This window comes from Alligator mississippiensis, chromosome 16, assembly GCF_030867095.1.
Source record: "Alligator mississippiensis isolate rAllMis1 chromosome 16, rAllMis1, whole genome shotgun sequence".
Taxonomy (NCBI): domain Eukaryota; kingdom Metazoa; phylum Chordata; order Crocodylia; family Alligatoridae; genus Alligator; species Alligator mississippiensis.
Genome location: NC_081839.1, coordinates 12192644 through 12210505, shown reverse-complemented (window position 1 = coordinate 12210505; position 17862 = coordinate 12192644). Strand labels below are relative to the sequence as shown.

General features: G+C 45.4%; 1 protein-coding gene across 4 annotated transcripts in view; it reads right to left on the bottom strand.

Moving 5' to 3' along the window:
- Positions 1–17862, bottom strand: part of RANBP3 (RAN binding protein 3) — a 130751-nt gene that overhangs the window by 45976 nt on the left and 66913 nt on the right. For all 4 annotated transcript variants that reach the window (XM_059719621.1, XM_059719622.1, XM_014599838.3 and 1 more), the window contains 2 exons: positions 2808–2927; positions 754–857 (listed from right to left, as the gene is read on the bottom strand). In XM_059719621.1, the coding sequence (XP_059575604.1) occupies positions 754–857; positions 2808–2927 (224 nt within the window). The remainder of the gene's footprint in view (positions 1–753; positions 858–2807; positions 2928–17862) is intronic.

Genomic DNA, 17862 nt, shown 5'->3' with positions numbered 1-17862 from the left:
CATTCTATTGTTCAGAGGTTATCTTAGTGCAATAGTAGGATTTTTTTTTATTTATTTTTTTTTAATGCAGACACTGAATGAGGACAAGGTTCTTCAAAACCTGTGTTTTCACAAAAAACACAAACTTTGAAGCTTTTAATAATAGTAAGTCAGATACTTCCAGGTTGTCTCAGTGCCACAGATGTTCAAGGGAACCAAGGGTAATTCCTGTAATAGACCCATGGGCCCAAGAATTCTAGCTGTGCTAGTTAAAAACAAACAAAAAGGTGGAGAATTTCTCCAATATCTGGTGCTAGGTTCATTTTAGACTTTTTGCAAACTCAAGCAGGTTGCATTTGTCACATTCTCTTCACATTTTGAAGATATTATTTGCAGTCATAAATATTTAAATTTATTTATTCTCTCTCTCCCCCCCCTATACTGTGGGAGACAGAATAATTAAATGATATATGCATTTAGAGAGAAGACAGAAAGAGCCAGTGTGCAAGTGAAGGAGCACTGGCTGATAAACCTGAAAAACAGTGGAAATCTCAAAAAAAGAAAAAAGAAAAGAAAGGAAACAAGCAACAAACCCCTCCCCCTGAAGAAACCTGAGTGTAGTACTGCTGCTGTCTACTAGCCACATACTTGTATTTTCAGCAGGTTTCAATGCATTGAAAAATACGAGCATCTCCACTAGACAGCAGGAGCACTACTAATAATGCTCTGTCCACACTATAGAATGAAGATGCTCAACCTTTTTTGTAGTCTCACCTGGAACTGATGTACTGAAGAAAGTAATTTGTTGCAGATGGAGGGTCTGAACTTGGAAGTCCTGCAATCTGTACTTCAACTGTTTCATCACTTTCATCTCCTAACTACAAGTTAAAAAAATAGTAATAGTATAAAAAGAAGAGATGCTCATAGCTATTAAAAACTATGACATAGGCTGTATTCTATTGCAAGATGTATATTTTCATTCACTATAGAAGAACCACACAAAACGTATCATAGCAAGTGTCCCATTGTTTCAGGTGGAGCCCCAGCAGAAGTGCCAGTATATTGTATCCATTAATCTGTAAAATAACAGGATGAACCAAGTCCAGGCACCACTGTAACTATTACACAACTGCACTGGAACTATATTAAAAAAAGAATAACTTTTTCCTGTGCCTTATTATGCATGTTATTACCATGTAGTATTGTGGTTAGCTGCCATCTCTGCAGTTCTAAACTCTTCACATTTCCTCCCTGGATATGCAGGAAAGACATGCTTATGAATACTTTTTTTTTTTTTTTTTTTTTTTTTTACAGTAGATGTTGATGATTAATCTGTTTAAAGGCAGTGGTTCTCAACCTTTTTATACCCAAGGCACTCCTCAGAAAATGCCAGCTCTTAGCTTTAAACTTTTTTTTTTGTTTGGGTTTTTTTTGGTTGGTTGGTTGGGGTTTTTTTTGTTTTTTAACACTGTAGACAAAAAAAAAAAAAGCACAATTCTTTAGCTGGAAAGAACTCAGAAAGACCACAACTTGTCAGAATGTTTTTGACATTATGGATCCCTATCTGAAATCTCTAGGTTTAGCCTGTGGATCACACTGAGGTGCTTGTACATCAAGAGCATTAACATTGCGTGGCTCTCTTAAAAAGACCCGTCTGCATCCTCGTTAAGAATCACTGGTTTAAAACATGTATATTCACTCTTCTCTTGCTGCTGCAGATGCCTGTGGAAACCTGCATTGCACAGAATTGCCATGGAAGGACCACTGCAATTTCAGTACAAGAAAAAGCTTTCATTCCCAGGCCAAGAGCTCAGAAGAATCACCACCAAATTCCATAGTTCTTACGCAAGGTAGTAGCTGGTGTTTTTCTTAAGAAAAACTAATTTTCTCACTCTTTGAGCAGTACTTCTCTTTAAACCTCAGTAACACTCACTTAGTAACCTCAGTACCATTTTAAACAGTAACATTGATTTTTTTTATATGCTGAGAGACCAATTTTCTGAAGTGGCAACTAGGGCTCCAACCTTGGGCTCCCCCTGCATCTGCAAATACCAGGTCCCAATGGCTAGGAGCCACACACAGCCAGGACCATGAGTCACAGAGCTCATGGGCTCTAGCTCCCAGCTGTGCCTTATGCACATGAGGTGCAGTCAGGAGCCAGCCTTGGGTGGGCCCAGGGGTTTCATGTGCCCCCAAGCCTTGAGAATCATGGCAGCCATGATCTCCAGGGCGAAGGCTTCTCCCCATGGGTAGGAGCCTTGTCAGCTGATAGGGCTCCTAGCCGCAGGGGCGACCATGCTACACGTACGAATTAAGTAACTCGATAGCAACCAGCTAAAGTTAGTACAAATTATTAAGGTCTAACTTTACAGCTGGTTGGAGCTTTTTATCATGTGATAGCTGCTTTCAGTAGGGGGCTGGATTAAATGAGTTCATGTCCCTTCCAGCCCTACTTTCCTACAATCTGTACATGCCCTTTGCGGGTCAATTTAGAAATAAAAGCTGGTATTGATTGCTTGAAACATGAGAAGTAAAATAGTAGTTAAATATTTGGATGATGAATGCTGTCCCCTTCTATCTGGAGGACTTAACTAACGATAATTACAGAAGTTCTTGCAAATATTGGCTATAAAAAAAGATAATAAAAAAAATGCCAAGTGAAACAAAACTTTAGGCTTTACTAATCTAAGCTTCATTTTGTTTCCAGAATTGAGAAGACATAAATGAAATGGGAATTGGCATTTCTCTAATGAACAAGCTTGGAGTCCTACTTCTTTTATGCTTTTTCCAAGTTCAACCACTCACAAAAAATCAGATTACATATGTACCTTAACTCTGTCTCTCAGGTTCTGCCCAAACACAAATGCTTGCTGTGCATTTTGCTCTGGCTTCTCATAATTATCATCTTCTGTAGTACTGTTCAGCTCTTTTTTCTGGCATTCTCGCGCCTACATGAGAAAAGTAGAAAAATTAAGATATTAAAAAAAAACAGATTTTAAATATTTGCTATAAACTAGATTTACCCTTTCCAATATTTTTTTTTATTAATTCAAGGCATAAGAGATAGAAAAGAACAAGCCAGCATTACAGCATAATTCATCCTACAGATAGATGTGCATCATATGACAGTTTCATTGACGGGCTGCAGGAGGTAAGGGGAGTGGGAAGCACAGATGTGACCTTAACATTAATTCTGTCCAAACCAGTTATGGTAGTTTATCCAGAAATGTCTGGAAACTTCCATAAATATAATATCAACCAAACAGAGACTATATAAATACTTATTAGACCTGGAATAGTTTCTCCATAGTCTAGATGTTTTGAATAGCTCATCTTTGGCAGTGTATAGCTATGATCTTCCATTTACTTCAGACCAACTTCTTTCTTAAAAATACCATGCACACCCAAACAAATTTGCTAGGCTAAACTAACTCACAAAAGCACAGCTCTGCAACATGCTTACTTTTTTGCAATGCTACCTTTGGTCCCAACTCTGGATAAAGCTTAGATATGGAATTTACCTAGTAAGAGATGGGCACAGAACCCCTCCTACCTAACAAATGACTGACAGAATTATTAGGAGCTTGCAGATACTCACAATACAGATGCTAAAAGAAAAGGAGAACTGTGCTCTAAACAGCAACGTGTAGAATGCATCTGCAAAAAAATGCTGGATAATGAGTTACTAGGTTTTCGGTTGTAGCCATGTTGGTCTAAGGACATAGGCAGGCAAGGTTCTTTGAGTAGATGTGATATCTTTTATTAGACCAACTGAGTAGCTGGAAAAAAGTTATTTGCAAGCTGTCAGGCACAATTACTCTTCTTCAGGCATTGGAAGTCTCTGCTGTTCTGAGACTCAAAGGAATGAAAGAAGCTAAGTGTGACAGGATGTTATTGAGAGCGTAAATAGGTGGAAATTAGGAAAACATAAAAGGTAGAGAAGGGAAGGGGAGGGAAGCATGGTGGGGGAACAAAGGTGAATAAGGGAGACTCTACAGTAGCAGTAATTCAAGGTAGAAAAGAGACTGACTGAAGAAGTAAATAGCTAGAAATTAGCAAGACAAAGGGCAGAAAAAGAGGGGAGGAAGAGGAAGAGAAAGAAAAAAAAAAAGTGTAAGATTGTCCTGTGACAAGTGTGCCCCCACAGGTAATTGGGTGTTCTTGTCTCTAGATTTCCAATGAACTGCACACCAGAACGAACGCACTTGTTTGTTCTTTCGTATGTATTTTCCATCAGGGCATTTGGTGCATTGGTTGAAATGTGTTACATTTCTGGAGGTGCAGGTGCAAGATCCAGGAATGGTGATGGTTCTGTTGTGGGGTGTAGTTATTGTGGGAGTGGTGAAGATGTGTTGGCGGGTTTTACATTTTTTTGTCCCGGCATGGTTTGGATCCATTTGGTGTGCTTTAGGCCATAAGAAGTTTGCTTCTGGTGATGTGGTTGTCAAGGTTCAGTGGTTATTTAAATGCTAGGATGGGTGGTTCTGAAAAGAGCTCTTTAAGAAATGGATCTTCTTCCAAGTATGGGTTGCAATTGTTTGAGGATTTTCCCATGAAGGTTCCAGGGAAGAGTGGTATGTCATAAGTAATAGTGTACGATTTGTAGGGATTTTTTTTATGTAGTGCAGCAAATCTTCGCATGGTACCTGGATAGCTCTTTCAAAAGTGTGATTTCTCTCTCTCTGGAGGAGTATCTTTGTTTGAAGGCCCTTTTGAGATTTGTGAGGTGGTGAACATAGGTATTCTCCTCGGTGCAAAATCAGTGATATCAGAGAGCTCTGCTGTATATTACAGCTTTCTTGGCTTTTGTTTAGGGTGATTGCTGGTTCTGTGTAGATATGCATGTTGGTCTGTGGGTTTCTTGTATATGGTGGTTTGAATTTCACCATTTTGGATATTGATCATGGTGTCCAAAAAGGAAATGCTAGTGTTAGAGTATTCAAGCAACAGTCTGATGGAGGGGTGATGATTGTTGAATTTTTGGTGGAAGTGAGACTGCAGGGCTTCTGTCCAAACGATGAAGTTGTCATCTATGTATCTCAGGTATAGTAAGAGTATGATGGTGCAGTTCTTAAGGAATTCTTCTTCCAGGTGGGCCATAAAAAGGTTGGCATATTGTGGGGCCATGTTTGTGCCCATAGCCTGGAAGAAGTGTTGGCTGTTGAAACTGAAGTTGTGTGAGGATGAAGTATACAAGTTCAGTGATATCCTGAGGTCTGTACTCTGAGTTGTAATCTCACTCTTGTAGATATGTGAGGCAGGCTTGGATGTTATCCTAATGTGGGATGTTGGTGTATAAGCTAACGACAATCCATGGTGGCTAGGAGGGCATTGCTTGGAAAAGTGGTCTATGCTTTTGAGTTTTTACAGAAAGTCCATGGCATTTTGGATAAAACTGTCTTTGGGCGACAAGTGGTTTTAGGATGGATTCCATGAAACCTGATATTTCTTCCGTTAGCATCCCATGGTTTGAAGTGATAGGTCTGCCAGGGTTCCTCTGCTTGTGGATTTTAGGGAGTATGTAAAAAGTCCTTGGATTGGGTAGTGGAGAGATCAGGGTCTGAAGGTTTTCTTGTAGTTCAGATGGAAATGATGTGATTGTGGTTTTGAGGTGAAAAGGAGAATTGGATCTCCCTCTAGTTTTTTCCACAGTACGTGGTTGTCTGTTGGCTTCTTTATATAGTCCTCACAGTTAAGGATAACTATAGCTCCTCCTTTATCTGCTGGTTTTATTACTATTTGGTGGTTGGAACTTAAGAGATTCTATGGCCCTTCTCCCCAAGAGGGAGAAGTTTGTTATGGTGGCATTTGTTGTTGAGTGTTTCGTTGTTCATTCTTTCTGAAGCAGTCAACATAGCAATCAAGGTTTGAATTTCATCCACTGTAAAGTGTCCAATCTGACGATTTTTTGGCATCAATTTTTTCGTTGATGTTGTCACTGGATCTAGCATTGAAAGTGGATTTCTTTTGGTTGTGGAAATATTCCTTCAGACGGAGGTGTTGAAAAAATTCTTCTAGTTCTCCACGTTGTAATATCTTATTTGAGTGGGTTTTTTGGACAGAAATTAAGGCCTTTGAAGAGGACAGTTTTTTCAGCTTTGGTGTGAGTGAGTGAGTGAGGAGATTGAAAACGTTAGAGGGCTGATTGGTACTTTGTTTCACCGAGTATGATGTTGGAATGTTGTACGGTATTGGTGTCGTTCTTCTGAGGGTTGTTTTGGGGCTGGGAAAGTTGTTCCTGTAGTAACTGGTTCCATTTCTTCTTTTTATGTTGGATGGATGGTATAATAAATCTTTTGTACTCTTTTTGTGTACACTGTATAATGTTTGGGAAGATAACCTGATTCGTCTCTTGTAAGTGCTTCTAGCATGTCTTGATTTCCTTCTCAAGGCGATTTCTTTTGGAGTAGAGTATGTGAAGGAGATGATTTCTATCTTTTTCTGAAGTTCTCCTGCAGGACTGTTAAGCATTTGTGGAGCTGTCTGTGGAGCACAGGATTGCAGATGTTCAGTTTTTTGGGAATGATAGTGTTTCTTGCATAGGCTTAGAAAGTATATGTTGTTGTTACTAGCTTCTTTTTTTCTTCATGTTGTAAACTTTCCATTTCAAACAGCAAGATTTGATCTCTTTCATGTTGCTGGGTTTTTGGTGGATAATGAGTGGAATGACATATTTTATGTTAAAGTCCTTCACTGATGTGGATTTTAAAGTGTGCACCTTGAATTCTGACATTTGTAGATTTGTTGAGAAAACCAAGTTAAAAAAACTTCTATTCACTTTGCACTGGAATAATGTGTCCCTATGACTGAATGCTTTCACAAGCACTAAAATGTTCAACACAGAAGTATGGCATCCCAAACCAGAACCACAGACAGCAATATCCACATAATAAGGATATCAGATGAGTGCTTTTAGAAATATATTTATTTCCACTGGCCTGATACTCATCCAATAACATTCAAGAGTAAAGAAAGGGACCAAGTTAATGCTTGCCTGGATTCACCCAGCAATTAAGGGCCTGAATAGTGAAGAGATCACTATTAGGAAATCCCCTGCAGTTAGAAAGGATGATTCCCTCAACTCCAGGAAAACAAAACATTTTTGTTAGCAATCAGTATAAGATTTTAGCCGATTCTCACTGAGGAATCTTCTAGCTTTATAAAATGGAAGTTGGGGGAGATGTAGAGTAGAAATAACAAAACCAACAGATTTACTAGCTCTTCCTTCTCTGAACCACTGCCTTTGCTTCACTCAACATCCATCTGCTACAGAAGGATGCAATGATGAAGTACCATAATGAAGTAACATCACCTGAACTTTAGGCCATGGCAACCTACATCTGCAGCTCAACATGAAAACCTCAATTTCCCAGGCTTATAAGGATGCCAGGAACATCTCTTACCCTGTTGTACTACTTGCCTAAAAGTCTATCCTCTGTTCATTTTTTTCCTTTTCCTGATGTGTTATTATGAGCTTCTAACTCTGATTTGCACTACAACCCCTCTTCCCCTAAGGAAGGAATAATTCCTTTTGCACATAGGGATGTGGAAGAGACTCACAACTATAGGAATTGGTGCATGACTAACACTTGGTCTTTTCTGCTTTGATTTGCCATCATGCATTATGAGAATGGACAAGGGAGCCCAATACCAACAATGGCCATGTCTACATAAAGCATTCACATTTGATTCCCCAGGGACAACTAGTGGCAGTGCACCTTGTGCCACTGCTAGTTGTCCCTGGAGAATACCTGTGCCACAGACTGTCTGGTGCATGGCCGGTTACCCCAGGTGGGGTAAGGGAGGCTGGGGCCCCAGAAGCCAGAGTGTGGCTCTGGCTGGCCAGGCTCTGGTTTTGAGGGGCAAGCGCTGCTCCTGCATGCACCAAGCCACAATTTTTTGGAGCAGGGTTTCTGACCCCTGGATATCCAGGGGTCAACCCCTCCCCCCCCCACCACCCAGCTCATGCTGTTCCCTCGCTGTGTAGAGAACAGCTGAACATGCAGTATGTGGCACCACAGATGCATCTGCAATGCCACATACTGCACAGCCGTGCTCATCTGGACGCAGCCAATTATTGCATATGTTGCATACCGTGCCAGTGAGCAGTTAGGTACTGAGAAATATCTAGTGTACACTCTGAACATTTATGCAACTTAAGAAACAATTTTACTTCGCACCTCTTAGAAGTACACCCTAAAGCAGGTGTTGGCAAAGATTTCCTGCAGCAGACTGGAATGACAGGTTAGGCTGAAGGGGCACAGGCTCTAGGACCCAGCTGACACCTCCACTTTTCCCCAGCACAGCTTCTCTCTCTACCACCCAGCCATGGCACAGCTCCTGCTGCTAAACACCGTCTGAAGCCCCTGCTCCACAGACCAAATCCAAATTACTCTGAGGGCTGTAGGTTGCCAATCCTTGTCCTAAAGCAGGGTTCAGCAATGGTTTTTGGGTACAGTGCCGAAAACACCCACAACTTCGACTTGTAAAATTGTTGGCATGCCAGAGGTGGACAGCAGGGGAGCTGGGAGGGGCTCAATCTTTGTTGTGGCAATGTAACCCCAGCCCCTTCCCCACTATCCACCCTGAGGCACACATGCATCTGCTGCCAGCAACAAGCTGCCCAGGCTGGCTACAGAAGGCAACCGGGAAGCTGCAAGCAAAATGGCTTCATGTACCATGGGTTGCAACCCCTGTCCTAAAACATATTCTTGAATCAGAATCTTCAGATGAAGATAAATCAAGAGCTATCCCCACCCCCCTACATTTGTAGTCTTTTGAAGTAACTAGAGATCTGAACCTCTGCGAAGCATTTGGCTTTTCTCATGATTTTCTCTTCCTTAAATAAAAGGAATTTTAGATTGAGAATCCTAGGGGACGGAGAGATGCCTTGTGGTTAATCAATAGAACAGCTTTCCAAAAAGTTCAGCTGGTGCCTGGGGAAGAGTGGTATTGATCGGGGCCCAAAAGGCAGTTTTTCACCGTCTTATGCTCTGGTGAAGACAGTCAGATTGCCCACTCCGCTAAGACCAGGCTCTAGTCTTGGAAGTTCAGAAGGGGTCCTTGGCTGATGCGACAAGCAGGCAGTAGTTATAATCCACTAAATGGTGAGGGAAGGCTACAGAAGGAAGAGTGGAGTACAAGGAGACCCTGGTAAGGGTACTCTGATCTGGATCCCAGCCAGTAATTCCTCTTGCCACAACAGTTGAGGCAGAGGGACAACGCAACTCCTCCACACTCAGCGAGGGCTCTAAGTGCATGTTCTAAAAGTTGTGTTGAATAGTTACTTGGCCTTTTGACACTACTTCAAATTACATTTTCCCAACTTCATCAACTGGCAATATAAAACATGTCAGGCATTTTGCCAAGGTGAGTGGTGTTACCACTTCCTGGAAGTTCTCCTGCACAAGGTAATGACTGCCTGACCTAATGGGGGAGAAGAAGATATCCATCTCTGTGCTGTATTCTGTAGGCGAGTAGTGGGCACAGGGACACGCAAGGTGACATTGTTTTTTTCCTGGTCATTCAAGTGGCTTTATTTTCAGAGTCTACAGCAAGAGTGTCAAACTCAAAATTGCCCCTACAAGCCAAAATACACTGTGGGGTTTCTCATAGGTCAGATCTGGACTTAGCAGCAGAAGAGCAAGAATTGGGACAGGGGTTAACTCAGCTGTCACTCAAGTCTTCCCACAGTCAACACACATGCCCTTCAGGGCTTCTGCCACTGGGTATTCAGTGGTAGGCCCTGCCCTGCTTACCCTGCCCCAGAATTCCAGGCACCTCTACCAGCCCCACAAGCCATATATATGGCTCTGTGCACCAAGTCTGGCCAGCAAACCATATACCTTTGACACCCGTGCTCTGCAGAGTATTTTTGGCACTTACCTGGCCCAGCCAAATTCTATTCTTTGATGGATAGCCCTGCATGCATGGACACCTAAGTTTCACTACGCAATTGTTCAGACTGAGCAGGTACAATTACAGCTAAATCATGTGTAAGCATCTGTAACACTTCTGGCCTCTGTTACTTTATGACAATGGGAATCAAGGACAACAAAACGTCCTTCTTCAGGTACATATGGAACAGGAGGAAAACAAATGGGAGTGTAGGGCCATTGCTCAACAACTCAAGAGAGCTGACTACCAGCACCCAGGAGAAAGCTGAACTCCTGAATGACTACTTTGCCTCAGTCTTTCACCGGACCAAGGGGAAAATAACGTTAGGTAGAGTAAAGGATGACCACAGCAGGAATAACTGCCTTCCTACTATTGCCGTAGAATTGGTGTATGACCAATTAAAAAAAACAAAAAAACAAAAACCAAAAAACTTAGATGGATACAAGTCAGCAGGACCAAATGATCTTCATCCTAGAGTGCTGAAGGAACTGGCCAAAGAGATTGCAGAACCCCTGGCAAAAAACTCTTCCATAATTCATGGCGCTCTGGAGAAGTCCCTGAGGACTAGAAGAGGGCCAATGTTGTGCCCATCCACAAGAAGGGCAGGAGGGAGGACCCGGGTAACTATAGGCCAATCAGCCTAATTTCCATTCTAGGGAAAATCCTAGAAAAGATCTGCAATAAGCTTTCAGAAGGTAAGATTCTGAATGACAGCCTGCGTGACTTCATTGCAGACAGGGCTTGCCTTACCAACCTCATCTCCTTCTATGACCAGGCAACTTGCCACCTGGACACAAGAGAGCAGGTTGACATTGTATACCTCAACTTCCAAAAGACCTTTGATCTAGTATCCCACGATATCCTCATGAGAAAATTGGATGATTGTGGGCTGAACTCCAAGACAGTCAGGTGGGTGAGAAACTGGCTGCAGGATAGGACCTAGAGAGTCATAGTGAACAGATCTATGTCATCCTGGCAAGAAGTGGGCAGCAGTGTCCCACAGAGGCTGGTGCTTGGTCCAGTACTTTTCAACAATCTTTATTAACGATTTGGATGTAGGGGTGAAGAGCTCACTGGCCAAGTTCACGGAAGACACCAAGTTACGGGGAAACATGGTCACACTTGAAGATAGGCTACAGATACAGGCAAACCTAGACAGGCTAGCAGGTTGGACAGATTGAAATCTGATGAAGTTCAATGTCAGGACATGTAAAGTGCTCCACCTGAGGACAAGCAACCCCCAACACACCAAACTGACTAGCACCATGAATGAAAGGGACCTGGGGGTAATAACAGACCACAGTATGAATGAGCCAGCAGCGCAATGCTGTAGCCAGTAGAGCAAATAATACTCTGGCATGCATCAATCAATGCATCTCCAGCAAAACCAAGGAGGTGATTCTTCCACTCTACTCAGCACTGGAGTACTGCATCCAGTTCTGGGCACCACACTTTAACAAGGACATGGACAAGCTTGAGAGAGTCCAAAGAAGAGTCACCCGTATGATCAGAATCTTACATGGCAAGCCATACGAGGAAAGGCTGAGGGATCTGGAACTCTTCAGCCTGAAGAAAGGAAGACTGAGATGGAACCTCTGCTACACTAGGGGAATACATCAAGGGCTCGGTGAGCAACTGTTCACCGGGGCACCCAAGGGGAAAACTAGGAGTAATGACCACAAACTCTAGGAAGACCATTTCAGGCTCAACATTAGAAAAAAACGTCTTCGCTGCTAGGGTGTCCAGACTGTGAAATAAGCTCCCTCCAGAGGTGGTGCAATCACCTATCCTGGAAATCTTCAAAATGAGACTGAACAGTCACCTTGGTGGGGTCATTCGACTCCCAGCTGTCTCTCCTGCTTGGTGCAGGGGGCTGGACCTGACAATTTTCCAGGTCCCTTCCAGCCTTATAATCTATGAACATGACAAGGATGCAAGTGATTGACAGCCAAAATCAGGCTACCTGCCAGAAAGTAAGCAGCTGCAGAAGCACAAAGACAGGAACCATAAGGTTATGGATAACTACTCAGGACAAGCTGCCCTGCTATAGGCAACAGGCAGAACCCCCAAGCAAAGTAGTTAAACAGAGCCTGTCGAGTAGCTAGATATGCAGCAGCAGACGAGAGCAAATTTGTTAAATCTGTGGAAAAGATGCTCCTGTCAGCATAAGATGCAGGCCTAGAATGGTACCATGAAGGCAGGGAGGGCATCAGCTGATTGGGGACAGGGTTTTGCACTAACAAAGACTTAAGGTGGGTGATTTAAGTACACCCCGAGGCATTATGCACCTATGGAATTTTGTGCATAGAAGACATAACCCCACAACTGTATAATTTAACCGCGGCAGGCTCTGTGCCTTCACCTTCATGATGCGGAGCATAGAGCCATGCAACCAGACAAATGGGTAAGTGGAGAGGGGAGCTCCTGCCTCTAGGGGAGTAGGGGGCAGGCACGGGGTTTGGCAACTGGCCCACACCCATCCACATCAGGCCACAAGGGCTCCATGCCTCCACGTGGAGCTTCCAGCACTCCAGTGGGAAGCCACATGTGGAGACAAGCAGGAGTCTGCCTGGCCTGATGGCACACGACACTATGCCTCCATGTGCGGCTTCCTACCAGAGTCCTGGAAGCCCCACATGGAGGGCCAGTGCAGCCCAATGACACGTGGACCAGGAGCCGCACACCATCAGGCCAGGCAGGAAGCTGCACATGGAGACATGGAGCCTGCCTGGCCCAATGGTGCATGGCTCCCAAACCACATGCCATTGGGCCAGGCCAGCTGGTCCCATACCTCCACATGAGGCTTCCAGCACTCCAGTGGGAAGCCACACATGCAGGAACAGAGCCCACCCATCCTGACGGCACATAGCTGCAAGCCACGTGTGCTGGTATGGAGCCAGGCCTGTCTGGTACAAAGGCACATGTCAGTGGACTAAGCTACTCAGTGCCAGCACATGCAGAGGCGTGTGAGCTGCCAGGAACTCTGCCTAATCACAGCCATAAGCTCCGTAAGGGCCCGCTGCCTCCTGCTGTTGAGCTGCTGGCAGGGGCTGTGCAAACTTGGGGAGCAGCAGGGGAGTGTGTGGTGGAGGGAGGCCCACAGCCACCTACAAACCCCTCACACCCCCACACCTTTTCATAAGTTCCCCACGTACTCCCATAGCCACACCCCAAGCCCCACATCCCCCACCCCTGACACTCCCCTCACAAATCCCCTGACACACACAACCCACATCCACCCAAGCACACAAAATACCCACATATATTTCTGAAGGTTCAAATGGTGTTATATTTAGTTTAATTTGTAAAAAATATAAGTGTAATTTTGCATCGTTTTGAATTTTCCTGCTCATCATTACTTGAGCTGTATTTAAAGCAAGGGTGGGAAAATCTAGCCCATAGGGCCCCTAAAAAATTCAGAAAATATTTATCTGCTCCTGGCTGCCTGTCAAAGATGACAGGAACAGTAGGACTGAGGGGAAGCCTCAGGAGGAATGCTGTAGCCCAGCCCTACCCCGTGCATTTCCCTGCCTTCCTGCCCATATCACCAGACCAGGGAGCATGGGGGGGGGGGAAAATGCGCGCGTGCGTGCGTGCATGTCACACATCCCGGCATACACCCCTCTTGCACTGCCATACCATGCAGACTCCCTCACACACCCCATCCCCCTATCCCCCCCAGATATCCATACACACACCCACACCCTCTCAGCCCCCCACAAACCTATACCCCCCATAATATACAAGTATAAGTCTTCTTTTTAAGCTGTTATACTACACTTCTATGTACACTACACAAATGCATGTAAATATTTTTAAAAATCAAATTAATTAATGTTTTAGATCAAGGGTGGGCAATTATTTTGGGTGGAGGGCTTTTTATATTCTAAAAACAAACATGTCATCACCTACACAACAACCTCATAGCTGGAACCACAGTTCAAGCTCACTCACATGTCCAAAAAACAAGTTCTGTACAGGTCACACTAGCACATGAAACCTTAATTCTAACCTTAGTACGATTACAATTTTTACTAGTCAGAGTTGGTAAAAACCTTTTATTTCTGCCTAAATAAAAACAACCCCAAAAACCATGAAACAGATTGTTAAGATTGTGTATGCCAATGCTTCTCAATATTTTCAGAGTCAGGACAACCATCTTCCTCCCTCCCACCCCCACTATTGTTGAATGTGGTGGCACCCCAAGTTGAGAACCACCATTGGTACCTGCCTCAGTTTACTTCAGTGGTTCTCAACCAGTGCTGGACCTCCATGTAAAACTGCCCCATGTTCCTGCTGCACAGCCAGCAGGACAGGGCTGTAGCACATATGCCCACTCTTCTTGCATTAGGACACTAAAACCTTAATGCAGACAGGAGATCTGATTCGCACTGTAGCTGTTCCCCATCCAGTTCTTCCCAATGCTTCACCCAGAAATAGTGTGTGGGTGGAACTGTCCCACACGCCTCTGTTTCCAGAATGATCATGGTAGGGAGGGGGGCAAGAAGGAGAGACCAGGCCAGGAAGGGTTACAGTCTGAGACAATTCCCCCATCTGTTACCATTCAAGAACCCCAATGTAGGTGGAATGCGCACAAGCCACAATCTTGTGCATAGGGCAGTGTTACCTAACTGTCGTTGTGGCACGGTTGAAGAGGTCTTGCAGTACCCTGGTTAAGAACCACTGGTATATGCAAATAAGGGTTGCTAACTAGCCACATATTTACAAACAGTCCATAAAAAGGGCTAAAAACTGCCAGTTTTGATTAAAGTTTCAATACAACCACAAACAGAAGGATTCTGGGGATGGTTAAACAAATTATAAGTTGTGTGTACTGTTGTGCTTTGCACTTTCTTGACATAACTCTGCTTATTATGTAGGTTTAGCTATGGTTATGTTCTATTATGATAACTGTGAATTTCTTCCTTACATGCATCATACTACTGAGGATAAGTTCAGAGGTTTTGGGGCTATTCATTAGGCCTGCACAAAGCAGAAAGTATTCGCTTCACATTTGGCCAACTCGGAGGACAGTGATTCAATCTGGAGATTCGAATCACTCTCCCGATTCGATTCGGCTGAATCAGATCAGAAAGATTCAATGCTGCTTCAGAGATCTGGCCATAAACTAAACAGGCAGCTGACTCCAGCTGGTAAGTCTGTGAGGGTTGGGGAAGGGGGGGATGGAAGAGGCATGGGACGCAGGCACAGCAGCACTGGGAGTGGGGGCTCTACCCTGCTGCTGCTTGCTCAGCCAGGACAGGGGAAGTATGATGTGGGCATGGCCTGCTCTGGGCAGAAGGGGGCAAGCAGTAGCAGGGCAGAGCCCCTGCTCCCAGCACTGTTGCACCTGCATCCTGCAGCTCCCCGCACCAGCTGGGCAAGCAGCAACAGGGCAAAGCCCCTGCTCCCAGAACTGATGCAGGCACAGCAACACTGGGAATGTGGGCTATGCCTTGCTACCACTTACCCCCTTCCACCCGGACTAAGCCGCGCCTGCATCAGCGAGCAGTGCGAGTGCCACATCAGCACATCCTGCACCCCCCCGCTGCCCTGGCTGGCAAGTGGCAGCAGGCAGAGTCCCCACTCCCAGCACCGACGCAGGCACGACTCACTCTGGGCAGAAAGGGGCAAGCAGCAGCAGGGCATAGCCGCAGCCTGGAGGGGTAAGGGAGGAGGGAGTGGACTGGGTGGTGGGCAGCTGAACACCACAGACCAGGCAGTAGGGGGTAGCGAAGGGTGGAACGCAGTGGAGCAGCAGGAAGCAGGTGGTGCAGCGTTTAAACTACTGGCTAGAGCCACACACCCCCACCTGTCTGGCTGCCCACAGCAGCGGCAAGTGGTTTGGCTCCAGCCCAAAATACAGTGACACACCTGGATGTCTGATGGCACAGGTTGGGAAAACACTGGTGTAGGTGGTAGCAACTCCAGATGGCAGCCCTGGGAGAGACTCCATCCCCAAGAAGACTGGTCAAGGTGATGGCTCCCTATGGCTGGTTTCCTAGTGACTGAGATTAGCAACTAATGTTTAATGGTCAAAGTCTTCTCTGAGGTTCTCTGAGGGAATTGACTTTCCCTCGCTGTAATAAACCCTATTTCAGATGAACGTTGTTTTTGAGTGGGGAAGTTTGCTCACTGTAGAACATCCAGTTATTTTTTTTTCCCCAGGTTTCTGGATAGGGACTTGAGCCACATTTAGGAATTTAATGTTAAACCCTTAAATATGAACCTGGGCTACTGCTGTACAAGGCCTGGCAGAAGGGTTATATTTGTATTATGCACTACATGCAACTAAAAAGTTTAGTTTGCCAGTTAAAAAAAAAAAAAGGCAGAAAAACTTTTAAATCTATAATGGCAAAAACAAAATCTCTGGCTGTGCCTAATACTTCCTGTTTGGCACGGTGGCACCTTAGAGACAAGGTGGTTCAGAGAGGCATATGCTTTTGTAGGCTACTGTCTACTTCAAAGCAGGCTGTTGCCTATGAAAGCTTATGCCTCTCTGAACCAGCTAGTCTTTCAAGTGCCACCCTACCCTGCCTGACTTTAAAATAATATGGATAATTACTAGGGCTGTGCAAAATTTCGCCTGATGTTTCAAGCTCAAAACAGAAAAATCTAAACAAAACAAAAGCCTTTGAAATAGCTCTGAAACAAAACAAGGAAACTCAAAAGGTTCTGAAAGTTTCAAAACGTTTTGAGTTTCAAAGCCAGGCTTACTGGTTTCCGCACCGGTCCCAGCTGGCAGCACCCACCTCCTGTCATCCACCAGGCAGATTGGTGGGCTTGTCCGCACCCCTGGGAGGGCTGCAGCGGCTGTGCCAGAGTCCTCCCAGGGGTGCGGGCCCCCGATCTGGCTGCCACATGACAAACAGGTGCTGGGCACAGCCTGCACCCAGTGCTGGGAAGATTGGTGCTGTCGCTGTCCCCAGGCGGCAGCACCCGGCTTTTGTCACCAGGCAGGCGGATCGGAGGCATGCACCGCCAGGCAGGCAGATCATAGATACGTAGATGTTAGGGCCCAAAGGGACCTCAATAGATCGAGTCCGACCCCCTGCATAGGCAGGAAAGAGTGCTGGGTTCAGATGACCCCAGCCAGATGCCTATCTATCTAACCTCCTCTTGAAGACACGACAGGACAGGGGAGAGCACAACCTCCCTTGGGAGCCCATTCCAGACTCTGGCCACTCGAACTGTGAAGAAGTTCTTCCTAATGTCCAGTCTGAATCTGCTCTCTGCTAGCTTATGGCCATTATTTCTTGTGACCCCCAGGGGCACCTTGGTGAATAGAGCCTCACCAATTCCCTTCTGCACCCCCACGATGAATTTATAGGCAGCCACAAGGTCACCTCTCAACCATCTCTTGCGGAGGCTGAAGAGGTCCAGGTGCCCTAGTCTCTCCTCATAGGGCTTGGCCTGCAAGCCCTTAACCATACGAGTGGCCCTTCGCTGGACCCTCTCCAGGTTATCCACATCCCTCTTAAAAAGTGTGGCACCCAAAACTGCACGCAGTATTCCAACTGCAGTCTGACCAGTGCTGCATAGAGGGGAAGTATCACCTCCTTGGTTCCGTTTGTCATGCATCTGCTGATGCATGATGAAGTGCAGATCAGGGGCCCACCAACACCCCTGGGAGGGCTGCAGGGGCTGTGCCAGAGTCCTCCCGGAGGTACATGCCGCCGATCTGCCTGCCAGATGACAGGAGCTGGGTGCAGCCACCTGGGGCCAGCGGCAGCACCAACTTTCCTGGCACTGGGTGTGGGCTGTGCCCAGCACTGGTCTGTCATCTGGCAGGCAAATCAGGGGCTCACACTCCCGGGAGGACTCCAGCACAGCCCCTGCAGCCCTCCCAGGGGTGTGGGCAAGCCCCTGATCTGCCTGTCCGCTGCATTTTATGTTTCCCTGTAATAACTTATGGGTGAAACTGTTTTGCTGTTTCAATGTTGAGACGAAATGAAACGGAAGTGCTTTCGAAACTAAACAAAATTC